This window comes from Alligator sinensis, unplaced genomic scaffold (genome assembly GCF_000455745.1).
Source record: "Alligator sinensis unplaced genomic scaffold, ASM45574v1 scaffold392_1, whole genome shotgun sequence".
NCBI lineage: Eukaryota > Metazoa > Chordata > Crocodylia > Alligatoridae > Alligator > Alligator sinensis.
The window spans coordinates 2075069-2101340 of record NW_005841898.1 but is presented as its reverse complement, the minus strand read 5'-3'; the positions used below and the strand labels follow the sequence as shown (position 1 = coordinate 2101340).

Here is a 26272-nt window from a genome sequence, read left to right as displayed (position 1 = left end):
CCCTATTAAAGGACTCTCACTCCTGCCCTACCTCTGATATTATTAGTGACAGTAATGGTCTTTTAGGACGGGAAGAGGTAACTCAGTGGTGCTCAACCCTATTAGAATCAAGACATCCCTTGTTATACTCAAACAACCCCACAGAAAATGCCAGCCCCTAGCCTTCACTCATTTTTGACTAAAGAAAAATAATACAGCAATTCTTCTGTCACAAAGAACTCAGAAAGACCACAACAGGGCAGAATTGGGGATTGAAAGGATTCCTATTTGTAATCTCTAGGTTTTTCTTGTGAATAACATGTTCATAGGTTTGCACACCCAACTGTACTAATATCTTGAGGCACCTCATAGTACCCTTGAAAGGATCTCATAGCACCCTATGGCCTTGTAACACCCTGCCTGAAAATCACTGGGGTAACCTAAGCACATTTGCAGACTTCAGGCTTCTCCTTAACTGGAATTGCTCTCTGTGCTAAACTATGCATTAAGGTCTGTTTACATAAACTGCTGTTGACAGGGCTGAGTGTGTGAAACTCATTTCACTTACGAGCAAGGAATGAACTAAATTATAAACAAAGAAATACACCGACATACGCACTGAAATGCACAGACACTCCAGTGACTAGACTGTCTGGGCCTTCATTACACTCATTGCCATTGAATGCAAATCATATGCGAAGGTGATTATTATTCTGATCAGCACTTTTCAGGGTACAGTCAGCAGAGGGTAGAGTTAGCTTGAAACTGCAATAAGCAATTAGTGAAGAAAATGAGCTGAATTTCATTTGGTTATTTCAAAACAAGTTTCTGTACATTGGCGAACGGTGGCCTGCAATGTGAAGATAAACTGCAAGTATGTAAGTAACAACACCTTCTGCAAAGGCTTGCTCATTATTGTCAGATTTTGTAGTAACATTTGTGCCATTTAGAAGTAACTTTATTATTAGAAGCAATTAGTGAAAAAATGGGTAGAATTTCATTTGCCTAGCTCAAAACAACTTTCAGTGCTGGGCTAACTAAGACCTGCAATGTCAAGATAAAATAAAGTATTCTGATAAAATTACCTTCTGCAATGGACTCATTACCAACAGGTATGTGGGGACAGTGATATTAATGTAGGCTGCATTAACATCCTGGCACTGACTCAATATAACTGTTATGGCTTGCTTGAACAGCAAGAAATATCTGTACTTCTTAAAGGTGCTGAAATGGTAAATACTATATATACCTGGATGGGAAGAGCTACTACAGTAAGGAATAAGGCATTACACTGGATTCTGTTTTGCTACAATCACATTAAAGCAAAAAGTTATCATTTTAAAAGTGGAGATTACACATAAATCACTTATGTAAAAACTACTATAGTCAGCTCCAGAAATCTATTTTTATTGATTTGTATGAGCAACACCTGCCCCTCCCCATCTTTTCTACAGTATTTTTTACCCTAGATATTTATGCCTTTTTCTAATAAGAGGCCCAACTAGCATGTTTTCCACTGCTTTCACAATTTTAAATATACTTATTATAAAATGCCTATTCTGTTAGACTTCAGATATGCGTCCACTTCTCTCTTTTTTCTTCTTTTTTTAACACATACATTTCATTTCTAGTCTCCTTAGTTTTACTTTACCCTTTACAGACTATTCCTAGGGAAGGTCTCATAGCTGAAACTTCATAGATAATTTTGTCAGCATGTATTAGTAAGCTAGATTTTCTTCTTTTTGCAGCTCCATGTGAAAATACAATACCCTTATATATTTTTAACTATAGAAGAGTACTCACTGATCTTAACCAGAGCATAGACAACACAATATAAACGCAAAGGCTGAGCGGAAGTGACGTATGTTAACTTTCTTATGGCCAAAGTCTATGCCACTGCCAGTTCCTCCTCTGCCTGTACCTGTGTGGGCTTTGTCTAAGTGCAGGCACTGACCACCAGGGCTGTCCTTAGGGAGGGGCGAATTGGGGAAACTGCCCCAGGCCCCATGCTTTGGGGGTCACATGGAGTCAGGGCCAGCTTTGCGTCTGGCCACTTGCCACCTCCCCCACTCCCCTGCTGCCACGTCCAGGCCCCCCACAGGCTGATTTGCCCCACACCCCGCTACAGTCATCTCTGCAGACCACCATGGCTTCTTCCATCACGTGCCTGGGCTGGCTTTAGTGTCAGGACAGCCAGGTTGGGGAGTGCTTGTGGTTGCTCTCAGGAATCAGGTAAGGGAGCTGCAGGAGGAGGTGGGTAGGCTCAGAAGCATCTGTGAGCATGAGGCCTTCATTAACTTAATGCACAGAGAGACCTGCCAGAGAAGGTACTGGAAGACACAGAAGACATACTCAGGTAGGTGGACGCTGGCAGTTTGTCACCTCTGGCAAAAGACAGCACTCCTTTTTTGAACCTGTGGCTGTCTAGCTGGAGAATAAAGCCCTGGTACTGGATCAGAAGGAGCCTACTCCAGCGCATCCATCTGCCAGCCTGACCTGTTTGCTCAGGAGGTCTGCTTGCAGGAGCTCGCATCCAAGATGTCACGGAAAGGTGGCAAGATTCACTGAGCCGATTGACTACTACCTTATGTGCTTACCCATATAGACACAAATGATACTGCCATGGACCACCTTGTGCAGATCCAAAGCGACTACATGACTCTGCGTGCAAAGGTGATGGGGACATGGGTCTAGGTCAGGGGTGGGCTGGCAGTGGACTCCATTTCCTAGCAGCCCCTGCCCCTGATCATATGGCTGCAGGTGGTCTCCATGGAGACCTTAGCCACAGCTGTGTTGTGATAGTGCAAGGCTGGGGTTGTGACGGAGACCAGCCCAACAGGCAGGGTGCGTGGCAGGGCAGGGGGCTGCTCCAGAGCCACTGGGATCTTGTGGTGGGGGCGGCTTGATCTGGGGCCAGGGCAGAGCCACAATCCACTGCTTGCAGACCCCTGCCTGGAGCATGCATCAATTAATCACCACATCATCTCTGACCTCACAGTCAGTCAACCAGGATTAAACTGGCCACACTGTTATGGAGCACTTCTCAACCATTTTTGAACTGGACAGAGTCACTGAGCCTCAAACCTATACTAGTGGGGCCTTTGCAATGACACAAATGCCCTTGGGGACAAAGTTCAAACCACATCCCACATTGTTGACTCATGTCCATTCACAATGCTACCTGGTGATGCTTTCAACCTCTTCACACTGGTGATGACATTGCCTTAAGATGGCTGAAACAATATGCTGAAACAGCATATGCTAAATAAATAAATACCGGGGGATGGAAACAAAAGTCCAGAGGTAAGTGAAGAGCCAGAGGACCTGAATAAAGCTTAGTAAAGGGAAGCACTAGTGGGAGCCTTAAAAACATTCTCAGGGAGAAGATAGGACAATCAGTTAGATACCTGAAATATTTATATACTAGTGTGGGAAGCACTGGGAATAAACAGGAGGATTTAAAAGTCCTAGCACAACTATGGAATTGTAGCGATGTGGTGGAATAGTTTACATAACTGGAGTGCTGTTATGGATGGGCTTATCTTATTCAAGAAGGACAGGCAGGGGGAAGAAAGGAGGAAATGTTGCCATATATATAAAAGAGATGTACATGTGTATGAAGGTGCAGTATGAAGGGGAAGGTAGGCCTGTTGAAAACCTCTGAGTAAAGGTTAAAGGGAAGAGCAATACGGGGGTATGTCATGGTACGCATCTGCTACAGGCCTCCAAACCAGGAGGAGGTGGAGAATGAGGACTTCTTTAAACAACTGATGCAAGCTTCTAAATCACAGGATCTGGTTCTCACAGGGAATTTTAATTATCAGGACATCTGCCGAAAGTGAAACAGCAGTGCATAAGTAGTCTAGCAAATACTTGGAGTGCATTAGGTATAACTTTCTGATACAGATAGTAGACAGACTAACTAGGAGGAAAACTCTTCTAAAATTACTGCTCGCTAGCAGAAAAGAATTGGTAGAGAATGTGAAGGGGAAGATAACTTAGGTGATATTGATTACAAAATGACAGAGTTCAAGATCCTAAGGGGAGGAAAGGAGACCAGCAAAATAAAGAGATGAGACTTTAGAAAAGCAGACTTTCATAAATTCAGGGAATTGGTGGACAGGATCTGGGAGGCAAGTCTGAGAGGAAAAGGAGTCCAGGAGAGCTGGCTATAAAGAGGTCCGTTAAGAGCACAGAAGAAAACTTCTGAAGTGACAAAAGAATGGAAAATACAGCAGGAAAGCAGCCTGCCTGGCTAGCTGAAACTCAAAAAAATCCTATAAAAAGTGGAAACCTGTTCATATTATTATGGAAGAGTATAAGAATATTGCATGGCTGTGCAGGGAGAAAATTAGAAAGGCCAAGACACAACTTGAGATGCAACTAGCAAGGGACATAAAAGGAATTAAAAAGAGATTCTACAACTATGTTAAGAATAAGAAAAGGCCAAATAAACTCGAGGTCCCTTATGGAATGCAGGAGGCAATCTACAGAGAAGAAACTAGGGTTACAGCAGACCATGAGCCAACAGTGCTTCAAAAAAGGCCAACAGCCTGAGGAGTTATATTAACAGGAATGTCACTCAGAGGAAGTGATTTTTCTACTGTAGTCATGACTGGTGAGGCCTCATTTGGAGTAGTGTGTCCAGCTTTGGGCCCTCAGCCTCAAGAAGGATGTGAACAGATTGGAGAGAGCCCATTGTAGAACAATAAAATGATCAGAGGCCTGGAAACCATGACATGCAGAATGGCTAAAAGAGCTAGGGTTATTTGGTCAGGAGAAGAGAAGACTGAGGGGGGACTTGATAACTGTTCTCAAGTGCCTGAAGAATGATTATAGAGAGGATGGAGATGGGCTTTTTCCTATGGTTGTAAGGCACAAGAGTAGGAGCAGTGGCCTCAAACTTCAGCAGAGGAAATTTAGGGCATTTGTACACATGTTTTTAAAAACGCCTGGTGCTGTGGCGCACAATACACATTAGCACTGAGAAAGTGGCAGTGGCACGCTTTTGAACTAAAACATATCGGAGGTTTCATTCAAAAGTGTACCACCGCCATTTTCCGTGTGCTGATGTGCATTTCGCCGCTTGTACAACTGCATGTGGCGCAGCGCAGTGCATGTCAACTCACGTGGAGATCTCCAGTGTGTTGCAGGACAAAAAGGTACGCATATAAATGCCCTCAGGTTGGAGATTAGGAGAAACTTTCTGACTATAAGAGTGGAACAGCGTTGGAACAGACCACCCTGAGAAGTTGTAGAATCTCCATTTCTGGAAATTTCGAAGAGCAGGTTGGACAGACTTATTTGGTTTATTCAGGCATGACACAGTTTTGATCAGGGGGCTGGATTAGCTGACCTCGTAAGATCCTTTCCAGCACTACTTTCCAATGTTTGTTTCCTACAGACATCTAAAGTTTGGATTCTCATCTCATTCTCATCTTTTGTTTGTACAACAGGAGAAAATGATTCCAAGGAAGTCAGAAAGTACAGAAGAACAAAAACAAAAAATATTTTAAAATAAATGGTTTGAAGTTCAATAACATGGTCAGTTTTTCTGTCAGTTAGGCCCACATTACTGACTAGGCAAAAGTATGAGTTAGTTTTCATTCTATTACAATGCAGTAACCGATCCCTACATTTTTTTCGAATCCAAAAAACCAACTCAGTTACCTTGTGTCAAACTGGCACAAAATATAGAACCCTTGTCTATTTGTTCTGGTAAAGAATCAGTTAGACAACCTGCAGGTTATTTTTTTAATTAGAATTAAAATCTGTCAAACGACATCATTTTGTACTAGAACACAAAACATTCAGCTTCTCTGTGTTATGAAAGGACTGTGTCTTCCAGTAAGTTTGAATAATGCACCCTTTCCTTTATTTTGTATTTAAATCACTCAATTTTATACAGTGCCTTGTGCATCTCCTTTCACAGCATCTGAGAAAGTGAGCTCAGGCTCATGAAAGTTTTTGCTATATGGATTTAATCAGTCTGTAGGGTACACATCTACTCTGAATTCTGCCTAACATATTATGGTCACATTAAAGTAAATTAGAAATACTCACAACATTCAATTATCATATTTATCTCAGAATGTTTATATCAGGGTGGGCAAAATGAGGCAACGGGGCTGGATGCGGCCTGCCAGGCCATTCTATCCGGCCCACAGGGCCCCTAAAAAAATTAGAAAATTAATATTAATCTGCCCTGGGCTGCCTGTCATGCGGCCCTCAATGCCTTGCTGAAACTCAGTAAGCAGCCCTCTGCCCAAAATAATTGCCCGTCCCTAGTTAATATTAAACAACATCTTGGACACAGGTTTGAGCTCAAATATCTACCAAATACAAGCTTATATTAAATATACTTATTGAATGCTATTTTTATATGTGTATATATATACATACATATCTATATATACATACATATATGTACACATACGGACACATACATACATATATGTATCATCTACAAAAGCAATAAAGATTTCTTACCCTGGACCTTTCCTCCAGTTTTGTCATCATGACAACAGTTGCACCCCGTTGCTCCCACATCATTCTCCAGAAATCTCCAAAGGTTTCTGGGAGAGACCCTTGAGTTGCTATATAGGCATTCTGCTTTCTATAACCATCTATATAATTGGCATTGATGTAGTCACTTCCTGGTATGCCTGAAAAGAAAGAAGTGTGAATATATTTGAGAGATCATTTTTCATCTGGTGGCATTTCAGATATGTTTTGTTGAACAGGTAACAACTAAATCCTTCATATCTTTATTGAGCAGATTCTATACAACTCACAAATAATTAATGTAATAAGGTAATGATGTCAACTACCCTGGTGGCAGGGGTTTAGACAAGGGCATTTCCTTGCTTGGGGTTTAGGTAAGGGCATATCCTTCCTTTGGAATCATATTTAAGTGAAATAACCTCTTTTTTGCTTAAATTGGAAAGGTCATATTGGCTGCAACTATAATATATGCTTGTCTTAATTTAAAGCACTGTTGGTATCTGTCTACCAAAATGGTGATCAATCAGTCAATAAAATGTGTCAAAAGAAACAAATCACACTCCAGCTGTCTCTTTGTTTCCTCTTCTATCTTTAATGCAACCCATCACTTTTGGCTGTTTTGCTACCAAAAAATAATTTACAAAAGAGAGAAAAAGCAAGCAAAACAACAGTAAAGTAACTCTAAAAGATGAAGGCAATCACTGCCAAAAGTGCAAAATCTAACCTACCAAGTTTTGCATGGATGTCCTTTGGGGTTCGATGGAGAATAAACTGTCTCTTCAGAGTGTATGTGGCTTGGTATGCTCCACTGCCAGTACTTATATACAGTACTGCCAGTACTTATATACCACTGCCAGTACTTATATACAGTTTATGAACTGAATGGCATATGGGACAGCTCACAATTCTCTGATTTACTGTCAGGGAGTGGCCTACTGTGAAGCACTGTCTGTTTCTTGCTAAGTATTTCAGTGGTTGTGTTCCCTTGCTAGGGACAAAGGGAAAACAGTAACCAGCACAGAACAATTACTAGAGCCAATGGTTTAATTCTTTCTACGTTGTTAATACTGAAAAAGTGCTGATGGACTCAGAATGATTGCTGCGTGCATCCCTTCCATAATTAGATTGCTGTGTTATTTAAGCAGTGTATTGTTTAGCAAAATAAATAATGGAGCCCAGGTGTGAAAAAGCATCACCTACTATAAAGTATATGTCTGAAAAAAGCACAGTCATGAGTCTGAATAACAGTTCAAACCAATATGTGACACGGGCAGACTCTAGATCGTGCACAGAAATTCTGGACTATTCTTTTGAGACAAGTGCAGAGGGCTGGTTCCACACAGAAGTTGTGAAAGAAATACTTAGCATTTCTATATAATGCATGGGCTGGGTTAACAAGTTAAATAAGAAGGTGCCATAGGTAGCCAGTAGTAAATCCTTCTTAGGGATTTAGACATCTCACCTCCTTATTGGGATACACAGACTTGAAAGCTTTCTTAAGGAAACCTAAGTCTTTTCTTTAAAAATAAGAATCAAGGGCAGGTCAATATTTCCTTTCAAAACACCCTCAGAGAGGGAAACAACTCCCCACAACAAAGGATGGACAAAGGGGAGGCAAACTAAACCAGGATGCGGGAGACCTGTATTCAGTATGTTCCCTGCCTAAAGAGTACCCTAACTACTAAACTATAGCTATTTTCTTCATGCCTCCTGTTGGTGCTGTTCTGCCTGCAAGGCATAACTAAATATTCATTGTGCCAGACAGGGAGAACAAGAGCATATGCACAAGGGTTTGTCTATACTGCTTTAGTACAGACTGGTTCTGAGGAAGACAGGACTGAGCATTCCCCACCTGCCCAAGCCTTCTGAAATACTCCAGACCCAGAGGTATACCAGTGGTTGCTGAAGACTAAAGGCAAAAAGCAGATACTAGGCATGGAACTGGTAAAATTCCCAGTCCTTAGACCAACACGGCTACAACCAAAACCCAGTCCAAACCTTTGCACCCAGGTGTGGGCTGGGTGTGCTCAGCCCTATCTGCCCAAAGCGCCATGTTGCTGTGCTACACACAAGCCCAAAGAGCCCTCAGTTTGAAGGAGTGGGGGGATAGTGGAGTTCCAGCCCTTACTCCAGCAAATAAGATTAAATTTTTTACTACTCCATATTAATTGAAGGAGAGATGGGAGCTGGGCTGGTGTGGGTACTAAGGCACACAGTTGACAGCCCAGAGGTCACAAGCTCAAGGCCATAACAGAAGCACTCACAGTGAGGTCCTGTCAGATTCCAATGAATTTGCAAATTCTGCTAAATACTTGGTCACAAGGACATGAAAAAAAGAAGGAGGGATAGAATCCAGATCTAAAGCCTAACCCCCCTATGTGAATTCCCTACCCACTAGGCCATAGAGTCACACAAGTCCTTGTTCAGGTCCAATGGACAGTTCTTTATTTGTGTAAAGTGGAACAGTTTCCACAGGAGGGAGCGGGAGTTCCCTACTCCAAAATACCCTTTTTCTAGTGGGCACATTCTCTTCAGAGAAGGGAGGTGTAGGCTTAAGGTGCAGTCTGGCCTTAACTAAAGGACATGAGTACTCTTTTGAATACTTTACATACTAATACTATAGTTTCAGTGTTAGTGCTTTTCACTGATACTTTTGAGGAAGGCATATGAAATGCTGAGTATACTGGGGTTTGGGAAACTGATCTGTCTTTTCTCATTCAAACATGAAAAACTACTGCATGTTTTCAAAGTGTTGGTTAGCTCATGTGGAATTGTGCATGACAGTCATGCAAGTTTGGGGTTTTTTTTTCTGAAATGACTACACTATGCAATTAGGGCACCTATACACAAACGTGGAGGCTGCTCCAATGCCCTGGAATTCCAGCCTGTCAGAGCAGACTCAGTTAATCAAGTGTGCTGGAGCATGGCAATTACTGTACTCCAGCAGCCTCCTGCTTCTCACGTATCAGCGTCCCCGCACTTAAAAATGGCAGTGGGAGTGCCTGAACTAACGCTTGTTGAACAAGCTTTAGTTTAAGTGCCCCTGCTGCCATTTTTAAGTGTGGGGATGCTGATACATGAGATGTGGTGGCACTTTAATTAATTAAAGCACTGCCCTCCCCACCCCCAGAGCACATGTCAAAGTGCCCTGTGGGCCGAGCTTTGCAAGGGAGCCAATTAAATGCTCCACAATGGAATCCATGGGAGATCATAACCAACACTATGATTTAAAAAAATAACAGAATTGTATTTCTTGGAATATATGTTATAGTGAACTATGCATCTGTTACATCATTAACGGATACAACCATCCAACCTCTACCTCAGGAAAGAATCCCTCAAGTCCAACCTGATCAGGTATAATTGATCCTACGTTTTCCAAAACTTTTGTATTGGCAGTCACTCCCACTAATGCAATATGCATTTCTGCCCTTCCTAACACTAGCTGAGCAAATCATATCAAGTCTTTCAAAGTAAACAGGAAATCTGTCTGCCCAATGTAAATATCTCATGAATAAATCTTTCCTTTTCCAACAAATTGAGATTTTTTTTTGGCTACACCTAATTTTTCATCCTAACACATTATTAGTATTGAATAAGGCTACTGATTTATTATTATGCTAAGTAAGATCAAAAAAAATCTGGAAAGGATTTCACAACTATGGATTATAGGTGAGGCTAATTTTAGTTTGGATTGCCAATTTGCCTTAGAGGCTCAGGGAAGATGTCTAGATGTTTTTGTTTCTTTGTTTTATGTGTGAGAGCAGTGATTTATTCAACTACAACTACAACTTGGCTTTGGCTTTTAATATGTGTGAAGGAAAGTTCTTAACAAATGTCTCAGGGCAGGAAAGGCAGAACAGGAAGGAGAGAGAGCAGATGGAGAGAGACAGGTACCCCTGGTCACAGGAAGGCGGCCTAATCGATGCACTGGAGCAGATGAACATTTTTGCCTAACATTTTGTTCACTGAAACAAAAAGGTAACTTGAGAAGACTCTATTTTCTTAAAAAGTCAGAGATTTTTGATAAAAAATAAACAATGTCCAGTTTTACAAACCTACATTTTTATTTTTAGGTTTTTAATGCCATCCTTTCCCCCAACCCTCATAAAAAGGATGATGGGAATACAAAAACAATCTTTGAAATTTTGCATAGAAAGTAAGACATTTTTTCCTGATCAGATTTGTTACACATAAGGATACTTTAGGTAGCCTAGAGAATGGACCCTTACCTAACTGCTACTGTAATGTTCAGCCATAATACTCAGACACATATTGGAACTAGGATGGAGGCTGAGATTTCTCCCCTACCTTTTAACTATTCACAGATGACCTCTTACTATGAATACAAAATTCATGCATTTTCGCTCATCCTTTTTTTCTCACTCCCCACTAGATTCTTTTGCTGTGGTCATATTTCTGTACTAGCAGCTGTTTCATCTAGAGATATTATTTTCTTTTCCATTTGTCCTCAGTAAATTTGTTTGTGGACTGTTCCTGTTTGTTTTTAGGATGATATATTTTCATCCTGCCAATTGAACAATCCAACAGAGACATTTTTTGAATTCATACATATTGAAAGCCACCCCAACTGAGTTCTTGATATTGCCTACTAATAAATCTACATTGACGGGATACTTGAGAAGCATCAATTTAATTTATGGAGGACAAGATTTGGGGTTCAAAAGGCTGTCTCTCAGTAGATTGCAAGCCTTTTTCATGAACCTCCTGAATATGGAAATCTGAGTTAATGGTTTACAAAACACATCTGCTGGGCACGACACCAAATATTCTTCCCTTATCAAGATAATAAAACAATTCTGCACAAAGCAGGGGAAACAGTGGGAGGGACTGCTTTCCCCCAACGCTGACCAGCAGTTTCTCTCCTGCACTGCTGCTGCTCAGCTCAGACAGGTAAGCCTGGAGCTGGCATGGGGTGTGCAGGGTCAGGGCTGTGCATGCTGATCCCCGCCTGTACCACGGGGCTGGTGCCAGCAGCACCAGCAAAGGAATTGCTGCGGCTGGGCTGCCTCGAAAGGCAGTCTTGCTGCGGAGCAGCCCTAGCCCAGCTGCATGCTCAGGGAATGGTGCGTTGGTCCAGAGGGACTGAGGGACCCACTGGGGGCCAGACAAAGCCCTTCCACAGGCTGGATCCGCTCAGCCGGAGGCATCTGGTCGTGCTGCTGCCTGCCCGCTGGAGCGGCAAGGGGGAACAACCCATGATGGGGGCAGGAGCCCAGATCACGGTTTTCCTGAGTGCAGGCCTCTTCCCAGTGGGGGGCAGGGGTCATGCTGCAGGGCGAAGAAAGCTGCTGCATGTCACGGCAGTGCTGCAGGGGCCTTGGAGTGCTCCGGGTCTCAGTGCTGCCGCTTGCAGTTCACTGCAGCTTTGTCTGCCCTGAAGAATGCTTTCAGGAGCCAGATAACATGAAAAATGTCACTTCTGTCTGCACCCTAGTCTCACCTGCCTAGGTTGAACCAGTTTGCAACAGAACAGACATGCAGGCACATGGCTGCTGTTGCTCAGGCCAGGAGAAACTGAACACCTGTATGAGGCAAAATCTCTGCATGAAAACATCTTCTTATAACAGTAGAGTCCTCAGTCTGTCTGCTATGGCCATTATGGCCAGGTACAGATATTATACTTTTACCAGTATAAGTGATCGGAAATTGGTCTATACCTATTTACTCAGTCTCCCAGTCATCTTGTCCCAATTACTCACATGTATACTCATGCACCCAGGAAACTTTCACTCAGCTTCAGAAATCCTCACCTCACTCACCCCTCCTATTCCTACAAACTACATATATTGTCTATTTTCTCAGTCACCTTCCCAAAACACATACAAATCCCTTCTGGACCTTATCATATTATTCTCTGAAGTGGTTAGTAATTTTTTGACTACCTAAGTGCAAGTGCACAAGTATATTAATAAACCTGTAAACAAAGAAGAAGTGAATCAGTCATCACAGGGGAATATATATAAATACTAAAATATCATTTTATGGAGTCACTTCTTTGCCCATAACCACTTCTCTGAGATAAGAAAACTGGAAAATCCTGTGTCAAGTCTAATACCACAAAAATTATCATGACAGCCAGTTTGACTGCATTATGATGAAATCCTGCAAAACTTTGTTAGTTGTCATAGCTTGAAGGCATCTTGCCCACGAGTCAAGTAGCAATTGCCATCATTAGTTAAATCCAGGTGTAACAGAGAGGCCAGTTTTTCTGGCATGCCTGTTTCATGTGCCTTGGGTCAGGAAAGGGATAATGGACCAAATTGTACATTCAGTTCACACAGTATGAAACCGGAGTAACATTACTGGCATAAATAGTATTACTCTAGCTTTATATTGTTGTAATTGAGCATTGAATTTGCCCAGCCTCTTCATCATCCTTCTCCTTATAGAAGTTTGACCAATGAAAGTATCCTAGTTCCTGCCTCAGTTAAAGACTGAGCTTCCAAGTGGTATAGAAGAATTCTATCACATCTATTCTATAGGTAGGGATGACCAGTCTGCAGGCTCTCTCTTCTTCCTGGCAGGGGGCCTCTAACACTACGATGCCAATAATAGTTGAATGTAGGATCACAGATAACTTCAACTTCTAAAATATCTCAGAAGAAAAAAAACTTTAAAAAAAGATGATAAAAACAATGAAACCAAATTACTCTGTAACATAATTCAAATATAAAAAAGATAAGAATTTATAATTATAATTATTATAATTATTGTTATTATTATTAAAGAAAAAGCATACTCTTTTTGGTTAGTGATTTACTATTGGACTTTTTTCACATCATAAAATAAGAGTAAAACAATCACTACACTCTCTGTGTACACAGGTGAGAGAGGTTCAAGACCCATACAAGGGGACTGGTAATGCAGACCTCAGCATTATTCCTTTGATTCCCTGAAGAAAGTTGTCATCTTAAGTAGCTTTAATTAGACTTCACATTTTATTCACAGACTGAAATCACATCATGAAATTGTTTCAAGTCTTTACAAAGGCTAAATACTGCATAGTCTTTCTATTTAAGACAAATTAAACCATAAACCTTTGTTTCTGTTCCGCTTCTCTAAAAGATGCGCTGTTAAGTACAAAAAAAAAAGTCTGAAGTAATAGGATTAAATTCTGTCATGCTTGTAAACAATTAACTTGAGAAAATGTAATGATGAATTGAAAATGCTGATGAAGCTGTACTATCAGCTTAAATCAATCACTGATGTTTTGAACTATATCAGGGTGAAATGAACTAAAACAGCTATTGGAAGCACATAAAAATGTTGTTTCTGAGGAAGTCCTCTTGTAACAAGATATGTATTGGTAAGGAGATTACTAAATTCAAGCAGCAGCATGGTACAAATGTTGTGTTTTAGAAGCTCAATGAAAAAAGAACAATATAGCAAAAATCTTGTACTAATAAATATTGATAAAACTAAGAACTTTCACAAGGGATAAGAAAAATGTATATATCAAAGTAATTTAAGAAAGGATGGGAAAGAAAAAGTGGAAAAAGATAAATTATTAGGGCTGGGAGGTACACAATATGGCTTGGGGCTTGAGGATTAATTTAATAGGATCAGAAAAGTTGGGGGGGGAGAAAGAAAATAATGACAAATAGAGCTGTAGAAGGAAGAACAGAATATGAAGAATTGCGGGAAACTGGTGAAAAGTAGGGTTGGAAGGAATGGAGGTGGAAACCAAAAAGGAACAGACATTAAAAGAATGAGGGTGAGGAGTGAGTACTCACAGTTACTGGCATGGAGGAACTGAGAGCAGTAATGATCTACTCAGAAGGAGAAAGGGACAATCTACAAAATTTCTATCTTGGAAAGGAAGCAGGTATAGATGAGCAAAGAAGTCTGAGGGGCTTTTCTTAGAGGAAACAATCATTTACAGAAGATTTCAAATGTTTAAAATTATTCAACAGAAAGATATGTGACCAGGAAAGGATGGAAAAGTAGGAGGAGGAAAAAAAAGGAGATAAATTCATAAATGAAGTAATTGAGAGCCATAGATATTAATGGCCCAGTGTCAGCACCATTACAACAATGCATTGTGATGACACTGTCCTATTGACAGGGTATTGCAAAGGAAATACTGAAATGCAATATGAGGGCATCATACTGTGATTATTTTGTGGCTCTCAAAACTCAGATTATTGATAAAGTTCTCCAGCTCTTCAAGGTTGAGTAACATTTATAGTATCTATCAAAGGAAGTACTAACTGGATGTAAATATTAACATGAAGGTATATATGACACACTATAATTCAAAGAGTATTCATACTAATTATAAACTAAAACCCTACTTCACTCAAGAACAGTTTAAATTTTTTAATGCAAAATTATTTTGCAGGAAGGTGATTTTAACAGAAATTACATTAAACCACCAAAAGCCAAATCTTTATTTACCTGTAAAATCTTTGTTCCACTAAACTAATGGACTTTTTTTAAAGGGTCTCCTTAAAGGACACAAGGTGTGAAGGAAACAAGGTAATGTGTATGGGGAATGAATGGAATAAACTCCCTATGGTCTTCTTGGAGTCCTGCCCCTCTCCGCCCTGCTATCCTTTTGTGCAGTAGTTCTGCTGTGTTTAAAGCATTCTGCATCTGCAGAAGGGAAGGGGCAGGAAATCACTCAAAGCCCTTGATTTTGTTTTTGTTAACAAAGCATAACAAAAATGCAGTGTGACAGAGGGTGCAAGTAACTTCTCTACCAGAGCTGTCCTTAACTATTCAGCAAGTATTCAACAATTTGAATCTGCCAGAGTACTTTCTATATCCAAAGATCGTGACCTAAATATTGAATGCTGATTGAGTGGGAACTAGTGACTTGGTATTAAATAAGAATATTAGTAGTTTCTTGCCTTTTTTTTTTTTCATAAAATTTATCTCCAAGGCACAGATTTCCTGCAATTCACATTCTCATTTTAAAGGTGCTAAAATTGCCCATTAGACAAATAATCAAGCTGTTGTAATATGATAGATATTATTTACACTTGAATTTCTTCAATTGCTACTATTATGCAAGTCTATCTGCAGACATCTATAAAGGATTGGCAAATCTGTATATGAAATTGTTAATGACTTTATTTCCCACTATTTTAAATCCTCCTTTGATGTTTAAAATGAAATGTCTACCTGTCCTTATTTTATCAGTTTCTATTTAACAAATATTGGGCAAATTTTCTTCTCTCAACTCTATATGGATTCATGTCTAAGACTGTGATTGTGATATTCTGTGCTCCATTTACAAACTAGTCAGGGGCCTGTTTACAAACTAGTCAGGGGGGATCAACAGGCATTGGGAGAGTCCCTGTTCCCCCGAGCACTACCAGGAGTGACAAGAAATAACGGTCACAAGCTGGCAGCGGGTAGATTCAGGATAGATATCAGGAGGCGCCACTACTGTCAGGGTGGCTAGGATCTGGAACCAACTTCCAAGAGAAGTGGTGCTGGATCCTACCCTGGGGGTCTTCAAAAGGAGGCTAGATGAACACCCTGATGGGGTCGTTTGACCCCAGTACTCTTTCCTGCCATGGCGGGGGATTGGACTTGATGATCTGCTCAGATCCCTTCTGACCCTACCAACTATGAAACTCCTATTGGATACCACCTTCTGCTCTCCTCTCATATGTCCCTCCCTGAGATAACACACCATCACTGAAGAGTTTACTTTGCATGTTGGAATCTAAGTCTAAGTGGTACTTTTTATAGATGGAATAGTGGAATCATCATAACCAACTTCAACTTACCTTCCAAAGGGACAAAAGTTGGTAAATAGAAATTAGGGGTGTCATATGGTCTGCGCGCCAGATATGGCCTGCAGAGCCACTCTATCCAGCCCACAGGTCTTCTGGAGGGCAAGTGAATTTGGGGGCAGGGATAGCAGAGGGAAGGGCCTGCCACAGATTCCAGGTGCTCTGGGGCTCAGTAGAGATGGCCATCAGTAGCAGGGGGCCAAGCACTGACACAGCCTTCTTACTTTGTGGACACTTGACCTGCCACTATTCACCCTGTGGCTGCTTGCCCAGCTGTCACTGCTGCTTTTGCAGCTAATGGCTGTCTGCAGCTGCCACTGGCCCTGTAGATTTGGCTGGTGAGGAGCCTGCTGGCCACATTCAGAGTAGGGCACAGAGTGAGTTTGATATCTCCGGTTTCAGACAAAGAAATAAAATAAATTTTTCAAACAACGTGAATTAAGAATTTGGAACCCATCAACAGAGGAAGTTGTTGAGGCCAAGACCTTAGAAAGATCAGAAAAGGATTGGATGTTTACATGTATAAATAAGACATCCAGGGGTATAATAGATAACATATACTAGGGAAGAGTTCATAAAACGTAAACTTCAGGGCTTAACAAACTTTAAACTATTGGAAATCAGGACATAGGACATGGAACAAAGAACTCAATGGATCTTAGTTTTAATGCTCAGAATTTGAGCCCTTTTGAATTTCATTGCTACTATTTGTGGATGAGTGTTAGGGATGTAAATATCATTCAAAAATATTCATTTAACCTCCTTTAATTATATTGGTTAAACGATTAACTAATAACACAGCAGCTTGGAAACAGCTGCTGCTGGGAGCCACTCTGGGCTCTTGGAGCCCTTTGGCGGAGGGAGGAGGCAAGACCAGCCAGACAACACAGCCCACCGGAAGCCCTGCTCTGGGAGGGAAGGAGGGATCATCTGTGAACAAGCAGCTGATTGCTAAATTGATGAGTCATTAGGCTGCTCCTTGTTTTCCTCTTAGCCTATGGGTAGTAGTCCCCTTCCCCTCCCCTCTTCCTTGCTCCTCCCTCCCTCCTGCTTGTCCTGCTGTCTTCTGATTCCTGCCTTTCCCTGCTGTCTTCGGATTCCGGCTGAAGCACCATGTGACTTCTCTTGCCCCCTCCCCTGCCAGACTGTACCCACCCTCAGCTAAAGGATAACCGGTAAGCTAACCAGTTACCATTGCACTTATCAGTTAAATGATTGCTTGGTTAACCTTTCACATCCCTCCTGAGTGTTGTTGTAATTGGGTGGAATTCTCAATTTTAGAAAGAACACAGGTCCCAACAAATTACTGACTTGCATTATTAGTCATCTTTCCATTTACTTTAATTAGCTTTGGATAAGGACCGTGGCTATTTAAAATCCTAATAAACATTCCTATGAGGACATAAAAAAGTTATATAGTCCAAATTCTGTCTCTGCCTAAGTAGGATAGTATTACTGTGAAAAGGTATTTCTGTAACAATATTAAAATAATTTATTTCCATGGTAGTTTGAAAACAAATGCAGATGTCAAATAAATGAAATACTAGGAAGTCAATGTATTTTCATACTAGGAATGCTTTTTTATTTACAGGCTGACAAAAATGGTGTAATGAAGTCTTAAAGCTTGAAACAAAAAGACTTACTAAACTATATTAAGATCAGCATATTAAGTTTAGCAACTTACACACATAAAATAACTCTGGGATATATCCATACACAGAGGTAGTTAGCCATGTTATTCTGAAATCAGGAAGGAGGCAGGGAAGATTTGCACCATATAGTTTAAATCGGAGATACTTGATTTAGTTAGTCTACATGGTGCAAACCTACCCAGTCTTTTTCATATATTCAAAACATCCCTGCAGAGATTCTACTAAAAAGACAGAGTTAAATAATTAATTCATTGCCGTTTTCAAGTCAAATATTTCAGATGTAAACAAGCATGCCATGGTTAATTTGTGGTGCTTAGATTGTCATAAACTGAGGTTAAAACAAAGGTAGGAAAATCACTAGGTGGGTTAAAAAAGCAATGAGTGAGTGTAATTTTACCACTGATACTTCTGAGTGGCTGTGATTATGTTTTTCTGCATTTAGGATCATTGATGATTTTGAAACATTAATAACTTTAACTTCCTCAGAATATTTCTGCTGTAAAAAGGGAAATCAAACACTGCAGTTTAAATGTTATATTTTCTTGTTCCCTTAAAATACTACTTTCCTAGAGAAAATCCCTTTTGAAACTTCCATAGATATCTTACTATATTATATTTAGAACTTTCTTTTAGCTCTTTCATTTTTTTTTCTATTTTAAAAACTAATCTATGGGCTAGTTTACTTATCTTTGGTTACCTTAATAAACACTTTCTATTTTATTTTATTTTTTTTAAGTCTAATGCCATTTCCAGCACATGTTCATTTTCTTTCAGGAAAGTCAAATGTTTTAGGTCAGTAATGTTAAGGGGAATCTGGCAGGACTGAACCCAGGCATTGGTTAACTTAGTAATGAATCAACAAGTCAATTTATTTGCAGTTTAAATGTTCTCCTCTTTCCAGCCAAAACCCAGTGAAAACTCATCTTCCTTGCCTTAGATTTAGTTGCATGCAATTTTACCATTTGCTCCAAAAAACTTTTAAACACCTTAGAAAAACATCACTGTAGAGTCAGTCAGAGTTCCTGATTATTTAGGTATTTATTACAATTTTTATTTAGCCTTGTTTGTACCTGGAACACCAGATAAGAAGTGTTCTTTTATTTTCCTTTTTTTGGAAAACTATAACGAAAGAGCTCTAATTACAGTTTATTCTGTGGTGTTGAACTAGATATTTCTATAAAGTGAGAAAATGTAACTGACAACACTGAAAAATGTAGTCAATACCAGTTAAATGAGCTCCATAGGTGGAACAAATGTAAGCATCTTATTATATGCAAATTTTTCAAGGCAATAATTTAAATTTTCTAATATACTTGAGGAACTACGTCTGTGTTATCAAAGCCTATGATATGCAGCTGCAAAAAATTAGGCAAAGATGTAAAGCTCAACCCGTAGGATCGTGTTTTCCTTCACTGAGCATTTACTTGGCTGTGCATAGCACACTAGAGAATTGATTATACCTATAAATACAGTCCCTGCTATATCCAATGTCTGCAGATTTGGAGTAGCCAAAGATAAAGTGTTGTTTAGAACTACAGATTAAAATGTTGTGTAATTTAACGTGTGGCATGTTAAAAACGAAGCAACTGTACCTTGCATAGAGAAATCAGGTACTAAAAGTAATTTGTCATTTTAAAGCTGATTCCAGCTCTTCCATTCAATATACAAGGTCTATCAAAACTTACTACAGGCAAATTTTATTTTATAATTTAAATGGTCCCACTAGAACATGCAATCCATCACATTATAGCAGTCACAAATACACTGCTGTAAACTTGGAAGAATAAACTGAAAATCTGACTTGATCCTAAGCAGCAGCTTACTCAGTTGGTAATCAGAGGTAACCAGTAAATAAATCCTCTGAATGATAATCAGTGAGTCTTGTTGTTTTAGCAGTTGGGAAAATAGGTAGATTATGGACCTGATCATTTCAAGCTGAGTGCAGCACAGGGCAGAAGTCTGAAATGATCAGGTTCTTAGAACTGGCTGCCAACGACAGATAAAACTAAAAGCCTGGAATGTATACCACCATGCACATCTTCAGGCAATTTTGAGGTTCCAGAAATACAAATATTTGAATGACTTCAATGTAAATTTGTTCTCCGATGGGGATGGGTTGCAAAGAGGACATAACTCCAGTGCTTCAAATTGCTGCAGGGGCTCACAAAACCTTTTTGGGTGTAATTTAGTGTGCCAATTCTGACCTATAAATCCCTAAACAGTCTGGCATCACATATTTAAAGGACTGTCTTCTCCCTAAAGTCAGATTAGAGCAATCTCCTCCAAGTACCATCAGTGCAACATATTTGCTTAACAAGCATGTGTGGGAGGTTATTTTCAATAATCCCTCTTCAACCCTGGAACTCCTTCCTTCCTGTCTTGTCTCCTTCCTTCGTGTCTTTTGGAACTGCTACAAGACCTTCCTATTTGGGCAGGCATTTAGTAAGCACAATAGGCTGAGATATTGTTTAGCAGGTTCCTGTTTTATACTTTGTCCTGTTTTATAAACATTTTTCCTGTTTTATAAGATATGTTGTTCTCCTATTGTAAGCCATCCTGAGTCTCTTTTTGAAAGGGTCATATTTAAATTAAATACATACACAACTACAATACATTCTTGCACCAAAAAGACATGGTGCATTCTTTTTTGGCTTGAGCATTTTCACCAGCAGTGAGGATTCAGTGGTTAGAAACTTTTAGTACTCAGTTATGCTGATATATGAGAAATATTTCATGTGCTCTTAAAGCTGTATGGGGTCTGCAGAGCTAGTAAGAGAAAAAAATAATGGCAACTTAGATTAGTAAAAAAAAGTACATAGATAAGACTTTATAATGCACATAGGGAGATACAGGGAGGAGATGTGTTGAGTAAAAAAAGCTTCCCCTTTGCTACATGTGACCCTGTCTCAATTTTTATTGAGAATGAATGCTTGAAAAGGATCATTACTAAAGGAAATGTTAATTTAACTGATGTTCTCACATAACTTACAAGACAAGAGGAGATACATGATTATACCAATTTCAGGATTTAATTAGAATGACTGTATTAAGAGTCTGCTTACCTTCTATAGCTGAGAGTAGAACACGAGAATGGTCATATGCAATTACATTGGCATATCTATTCTTTGGTTTGTTTACTTCCAGGTTAGAATGCTCCCACGTGAACTGCTGGCCAGGATCAATTGACTTAAAAAAGTTAAAATAAAAAAAAGAAAGAAATGAATAGCTAACGACCACAGGATTACATGAATCAGACTGGAAGCAAAGAACATGCACTGCTAGTTTTACTCTGAATATACTGTGGCTTTATAAAAAGGACTACAAAGTCAAAACCCAAGCGTACTGCACTGCATGACACTATGCATTCAACCACAGCCTAAGAGAAAATGCAGTCTGTCATTATGACACTTATTGACAGTTACATTTAGTTGTCTAATACAGATCCTCATTTTTTCTTATCCGAAAGAGAAAAACAAAGTAGGGAAGGTTCATTTTCTGTATGGACAGACGAACAGAAATTCTAAAATAACATGCATGAATGGTAATTGGAATTGAATAGCAATTCAGTGACAATTAGCTATGATTTCTGACCTGTGGTTTGGCACGTACTCCACAAAAATATCTTTGACTCTCTTGTCACATATGGATAATGAAAATTCTGATGTGGATCAAACCTAGTTTTGAATATGTGCTAGATTATGGTCTAGAACAAGTAGAATACAAATATTGTTTACTACTTGTATAATATGTAAAAACACTAGACTGAGGAAGGTCCTATTGATCAGATCCTATACAATACACATACTGGGGATGTTGTAAGATTTTAGAAACATCTAGTTCCTAGAATCCCAACTGAGTTTTAGGTATGAAACAGGCACAAAATTGCATATATCTATAAATACTGTGGGAACATGGGGCATGTGCACAAAATATAGAGGTGTCCACATAGTTTATGTGGTTGTTGAACAAATCTGAGGGTTTTCAGAACTGCAATTTTAAACTTATGTTCTTAAATTCTGCCTTAATCCCACTTTATGTGGCTTAGTTATTTTTTCAATTCATCTTAGACTTTAGAAATAATTTTACAGACAATTGTATCTCCTGCCTGAAGATGAGAAAAAAGAATAGTTGGACTACAGTCACTTAGAATATAGAGGCACTATTCATATATCTACATTCTAGGCACATACCCTCTGGAGTTAAACTTGGCATCTCATAGTCAATACAAGAAATATTGATGTCTTCTGTGGGTTTTTTTTTAAAAAGGTGAGGTTTAGAGCAACAGTAATATACAAAAACGTGCAATTACGGAGCTAGAATAAGCCTGCGGAGCTTACTGCCCCGGAGTTTGTTGCATCCGGGTGCACCATTTGAACATGTGCCTAGGAGCAAATAGCTGTGGTGCAATAAGCTCTGCAGTTCATTCATCTTCAGCACGTGGAGCCAGGATCCCAGTTGGCAAGAGGTCCTGGGGATCAGGCTGCCAGCCCAGGGATGTTCTCCCCAGCTCAATTTGCTGTAAAGGGGTTGGCTGGGGCATGAGGGTGTTCCAGTTCAGAGCTAGTCGGCAGGCAGTCCCCGCACTGAAGCATCCTTGTGCGCCAGCCAGCTGGGCAGCATCTACATGTATGCTGCTGCAGCGTTTTTTACTCTGCAGCTGGATAGTACTTGTATTTACTGCAGCCTAATGGCGGTTCACGTGTAGACACCGCGACTTACTGCACAGTTAATTAGTCAATTGCACAGTAAATGTCTCATGTAGATGCACCCACTATCATCTTACTATTAGGACTGAGTCACACAAAAAGCATCAAGGAAAGGAGGATCCACCCACCTTTTGTATTAACAGTTTTTCAGGGTGGAATAGAATCTGGGCCATAGTGCCCACCTCCAAGCACAAAATGGGAATTTTTCAAAGTCCCTATTTATATCTTTAGGCACCCAAAGCCCTTTAAATGTATGGTCCTAGCGACCTACTATTATACTGTTCTGATACAAATGATACTGGAATTGATGAACCATAATCAATAAAGTATTAAGGCCCTGTCAATTAACCTAAATCCCAACAATTTCAACAGGCAGGGCTTGTGGTTAAGAAGACACAATAGAGAACAATAAAGCATGTCTTGGAAGTTTATTCCTGTGATTTTCAAGTTTGCAGCTAATGAAGAAGATGATGTAGGGATAATAGTAGGCAGTACTTGAACATTTTGCAGCAAGTTACCAGCATAGGAAAAATATGCCTTTTCCATAAAGACAGGGGGGTCTAAAAAGGCCAGTGGTCTCTAAGACCAATGGAACTGAGAAGGAGGAAAAAGAATAGCAGTTGTGTAATCTCACTGAGAATATACATCAAGAATATCTGAGAGGCTAGAATTTCTTTGGGTGATCTTTTGCTGGACCAACTACATACATAGCTAGGATAAAGTTAGATAAGCTTTCACATGCAGGACTTTCTTCTTCAAGTGACCTGAGAAAATGTCTTGCATGTGAAAGCTTGCCTAACTCTATCCTAGCTATGCAGTTGGACCACTAAAGGATATTGCCCAAAGAAGTCCTTCCCTCTCACATAATTCGTGGACCATCACAGCTACAGCAGCATTCTAAACTACCAAAAATAACTAAACAGTTAATTATACAAGAACAAACAGCAGCATGCTTTGTCACAGAAATTTAGGAGTTAAACTACAGTAGCTGTGTGTAATGCTTCACACTGAATTAGAATTCAGTACTTAAACTCAGTTATCTTCTGGCTAAATAATTAAATATTGTGATCCTGAAATTGGAGATATCACTGAGAAAGTGCCAAACTCATAAAGATTTCTGGTTCTGCAAATTTGACTTTTCAAGATATATGATAATCTAAAGTTCTGATCCGACAGATATTCAGTACCTTCTTGAGAAGTTATTTCTCTTTAACCCTTATCAAATTGTCTCCCACAGGCTATGGTTCAACCAGAGATGAGTCAAACTGCCCAAATTAAATTAATCCACCAGTTCAGTGATACTGTCAATCCTTTTCAGTCAAATGTTCTTTTCATCTGACTACTTCATTTATGATAAGACATGCTACCTACAATGAAACTGGAAAACAGAAAATAATTCTCTTGACTCCTCTTCACGAGTTGTGTCCTGTTTCACTACATTGCTTTGTGTCATGTTGGATTACGATTAAATGAAATAAAAGGTGAGGTTGAAAGACAAAGTTAACTCCAAGTTTGATAGATCCTCAACTTACATTGCTTTCTTACAGATCAGGAAGCAATTAACAAGAAACAGTGTCTGAATGGTCTTTGATTCTGTACTTGCCCATCTGTATCTATAACTCAATCTGATTAAATTATTTACTGCAAGAAGCATATATTGTATAAAGTTTGCCAAACTGAAAAACATGACATTTAAGGAGGTGAACTTGACTGAAGAAATCAAATTAAAATGAAGCAACGGTACAACTTAAAAATGCCAGTATTAAGTCAAATCAGTATAAATTAATTATATCTCCCCTATGGAATGATATTATGTCAGGAAATCCCTGTATCATTGACTGGAAAATTATAGATTACTTATTACTACTTACCATGGAAGGACCTAGCATGGACAAAACAGCTGGTATACTGCTTCTTAAAAATTTGAAAATGTCAATTTGCTTAAATCAAAACTTTCTGTAGGGCAGATGAAACTGTATACCAGTTTCAAGGATGGCATTTCTGGTTAAAACCTGAGAGAGAGAGATAGAGAGACTCACCTCCTCTAGAACCCAGTGGTTAGGGCACATATTTGAAATGCAGGGAAAACTAATGCTCAAGTGCTTGATTCAAACCATGGAACTGAACCTTGAGCTCTCATACCCCAAGTGAATTCCCTACTGTACTGGGCTTTTGGCTGTTCTGGAGAAGTGACTTCCTCTCGCTCTCTTTCTTTCAAGGTTTTTATGGTCTTGAGTTCATTTCAACGGGGAATGGGAAACATATTTAAAATTTCAAAAACTTTCACAAGACAGGAAAATCATGTCCATCTATATTACAAACCACATGTGGGCAATGGCCTTCTAGCTACCTAAATGGCAAAACATTTAAAAGGACCCATCAGGCAAAAATGTTTTCTTGTTTTCAAAATGTTGTTACTTTGGTTGCAAAACAGGTGATATCACCAACATGCAGATCACAAAGGTACAATATGTTTCTTTGGTTCATAAATATATTGTGCATTTAAAGATAAACAGTTCTCAAATATAATGAAAGGTAATTGCAGTTTTACTGCCTGCCCTTTGTAAGGGGTGGTAAACAGCTGTGCCTTCCTGGGAGCATTGCTTCCTTTCCAGTTCCCAGCCTGGAGTGAGATAGGAACTTCATGTTGACTTCAGCCTGTTGGAAGAACGGGGCTGATTCCTCCCTGGGCTTGTTGCATCAGCTATAAGCTCATTTTAGGCTGGCAAGGCAGTACAAATTGACCATTCCCAGTGGAGAATGCAATGTGTAATCTTATGGATATTTTAATATGAAGGACATCTGTAAAAACGATCAGCTCAATCTGTTTGGAATTATTTATTATTTTTATTTGGGGAATTTAAAGATAACAACTCTATTTAGCAGTCAAACTAACTTAGAGAATGAATCTGCCTTGCTTCTTGCTGAGCGAGTTAGTTCTATTATCATCCAATTTGTCTGGCTATCAGTAGTGGTAGCAGAATAGCTCAGTGTCTCCATGTAGGAACCTAAGGACTGACATCTTATCGTGTCCACACATGCAAGGCACTAGTTAGTGAAGCAATACTTTTTAATAACCTGCAATTTAGAAAAGAAGTTTGATGTATTTTCTTCTAACTTTGCAAAGTTTCTTTCTAAGTTTGCAAGATTCTTGTTTGGGTGCAGATTAAATCCTGCAACTGTCAGGCCAAAACATCTTTCACAGACCCAGTGGTAAGAGGCAAAACAGAAATCACAATGAACATTCAACATGATAATTTCTGAAATTATGCTTGGATGTATATAATCAGTTTGTAAAATTATTATTTTTTAAATATAGGAATGATAGCATATCACTCAAAGGGTACTTTAGAGAAGATTGTTCTAGAACAGGTTGGCAACCTACAACCCTTGGGGTGGATCTGGTCTATATACATGGGGCTTCAGTTGCATTTGGTGGCAAGGACTCCTGTAATGTGTTTTAACTCATGCCATGGCAGGGACAAGCAATGGAAACCGGCACTTCCCTTGGCAGGGAAAAACAGGTAAATGTATCCTATCACCTGCCCATCTCTGACCCAAGCTGGATCATTCCAACTTGAAGTCTCAAAAGGTTGCCAACAATTTTTCAAGGGTTCTGCCCGCCACTCAGGGGCAGATGCCATTTTAGGTATTAAGTGGA

The 26272-nt window shown here is 39.6% G+C and overlaps 1 protein-coding gene across 25 annotated transcripts in view; it reads right to left on the bottom strand.

Moving 5' to 3' along the window:
- PTPRD (protein tyrosine phosphatase, receptor type D) overlaps nt 1–26272 on the bottom strand; it is a 956762-nt gene that overhangs the window by 70751 nt on the left and 859739 nt on the right. For all 25 annotated transcript variants that reach the window (XM_025197516.1, XM_025197518.1, XM_025197527.1 and 22 more), the window contains 2 exons: nt 20968–21091; nt 6469–6644 (listed from right to left, as the gene is read on the bottom strand). In XM_025197516.1, coding sequence (XP_025053301.1) covers nt 6469–6644; nt 20968–21091 — 300 coding nt within the window. The remainder of the gene's footprint in view (nt 1–6468; nt 6645–20967; nt 21092–26272) is intronic.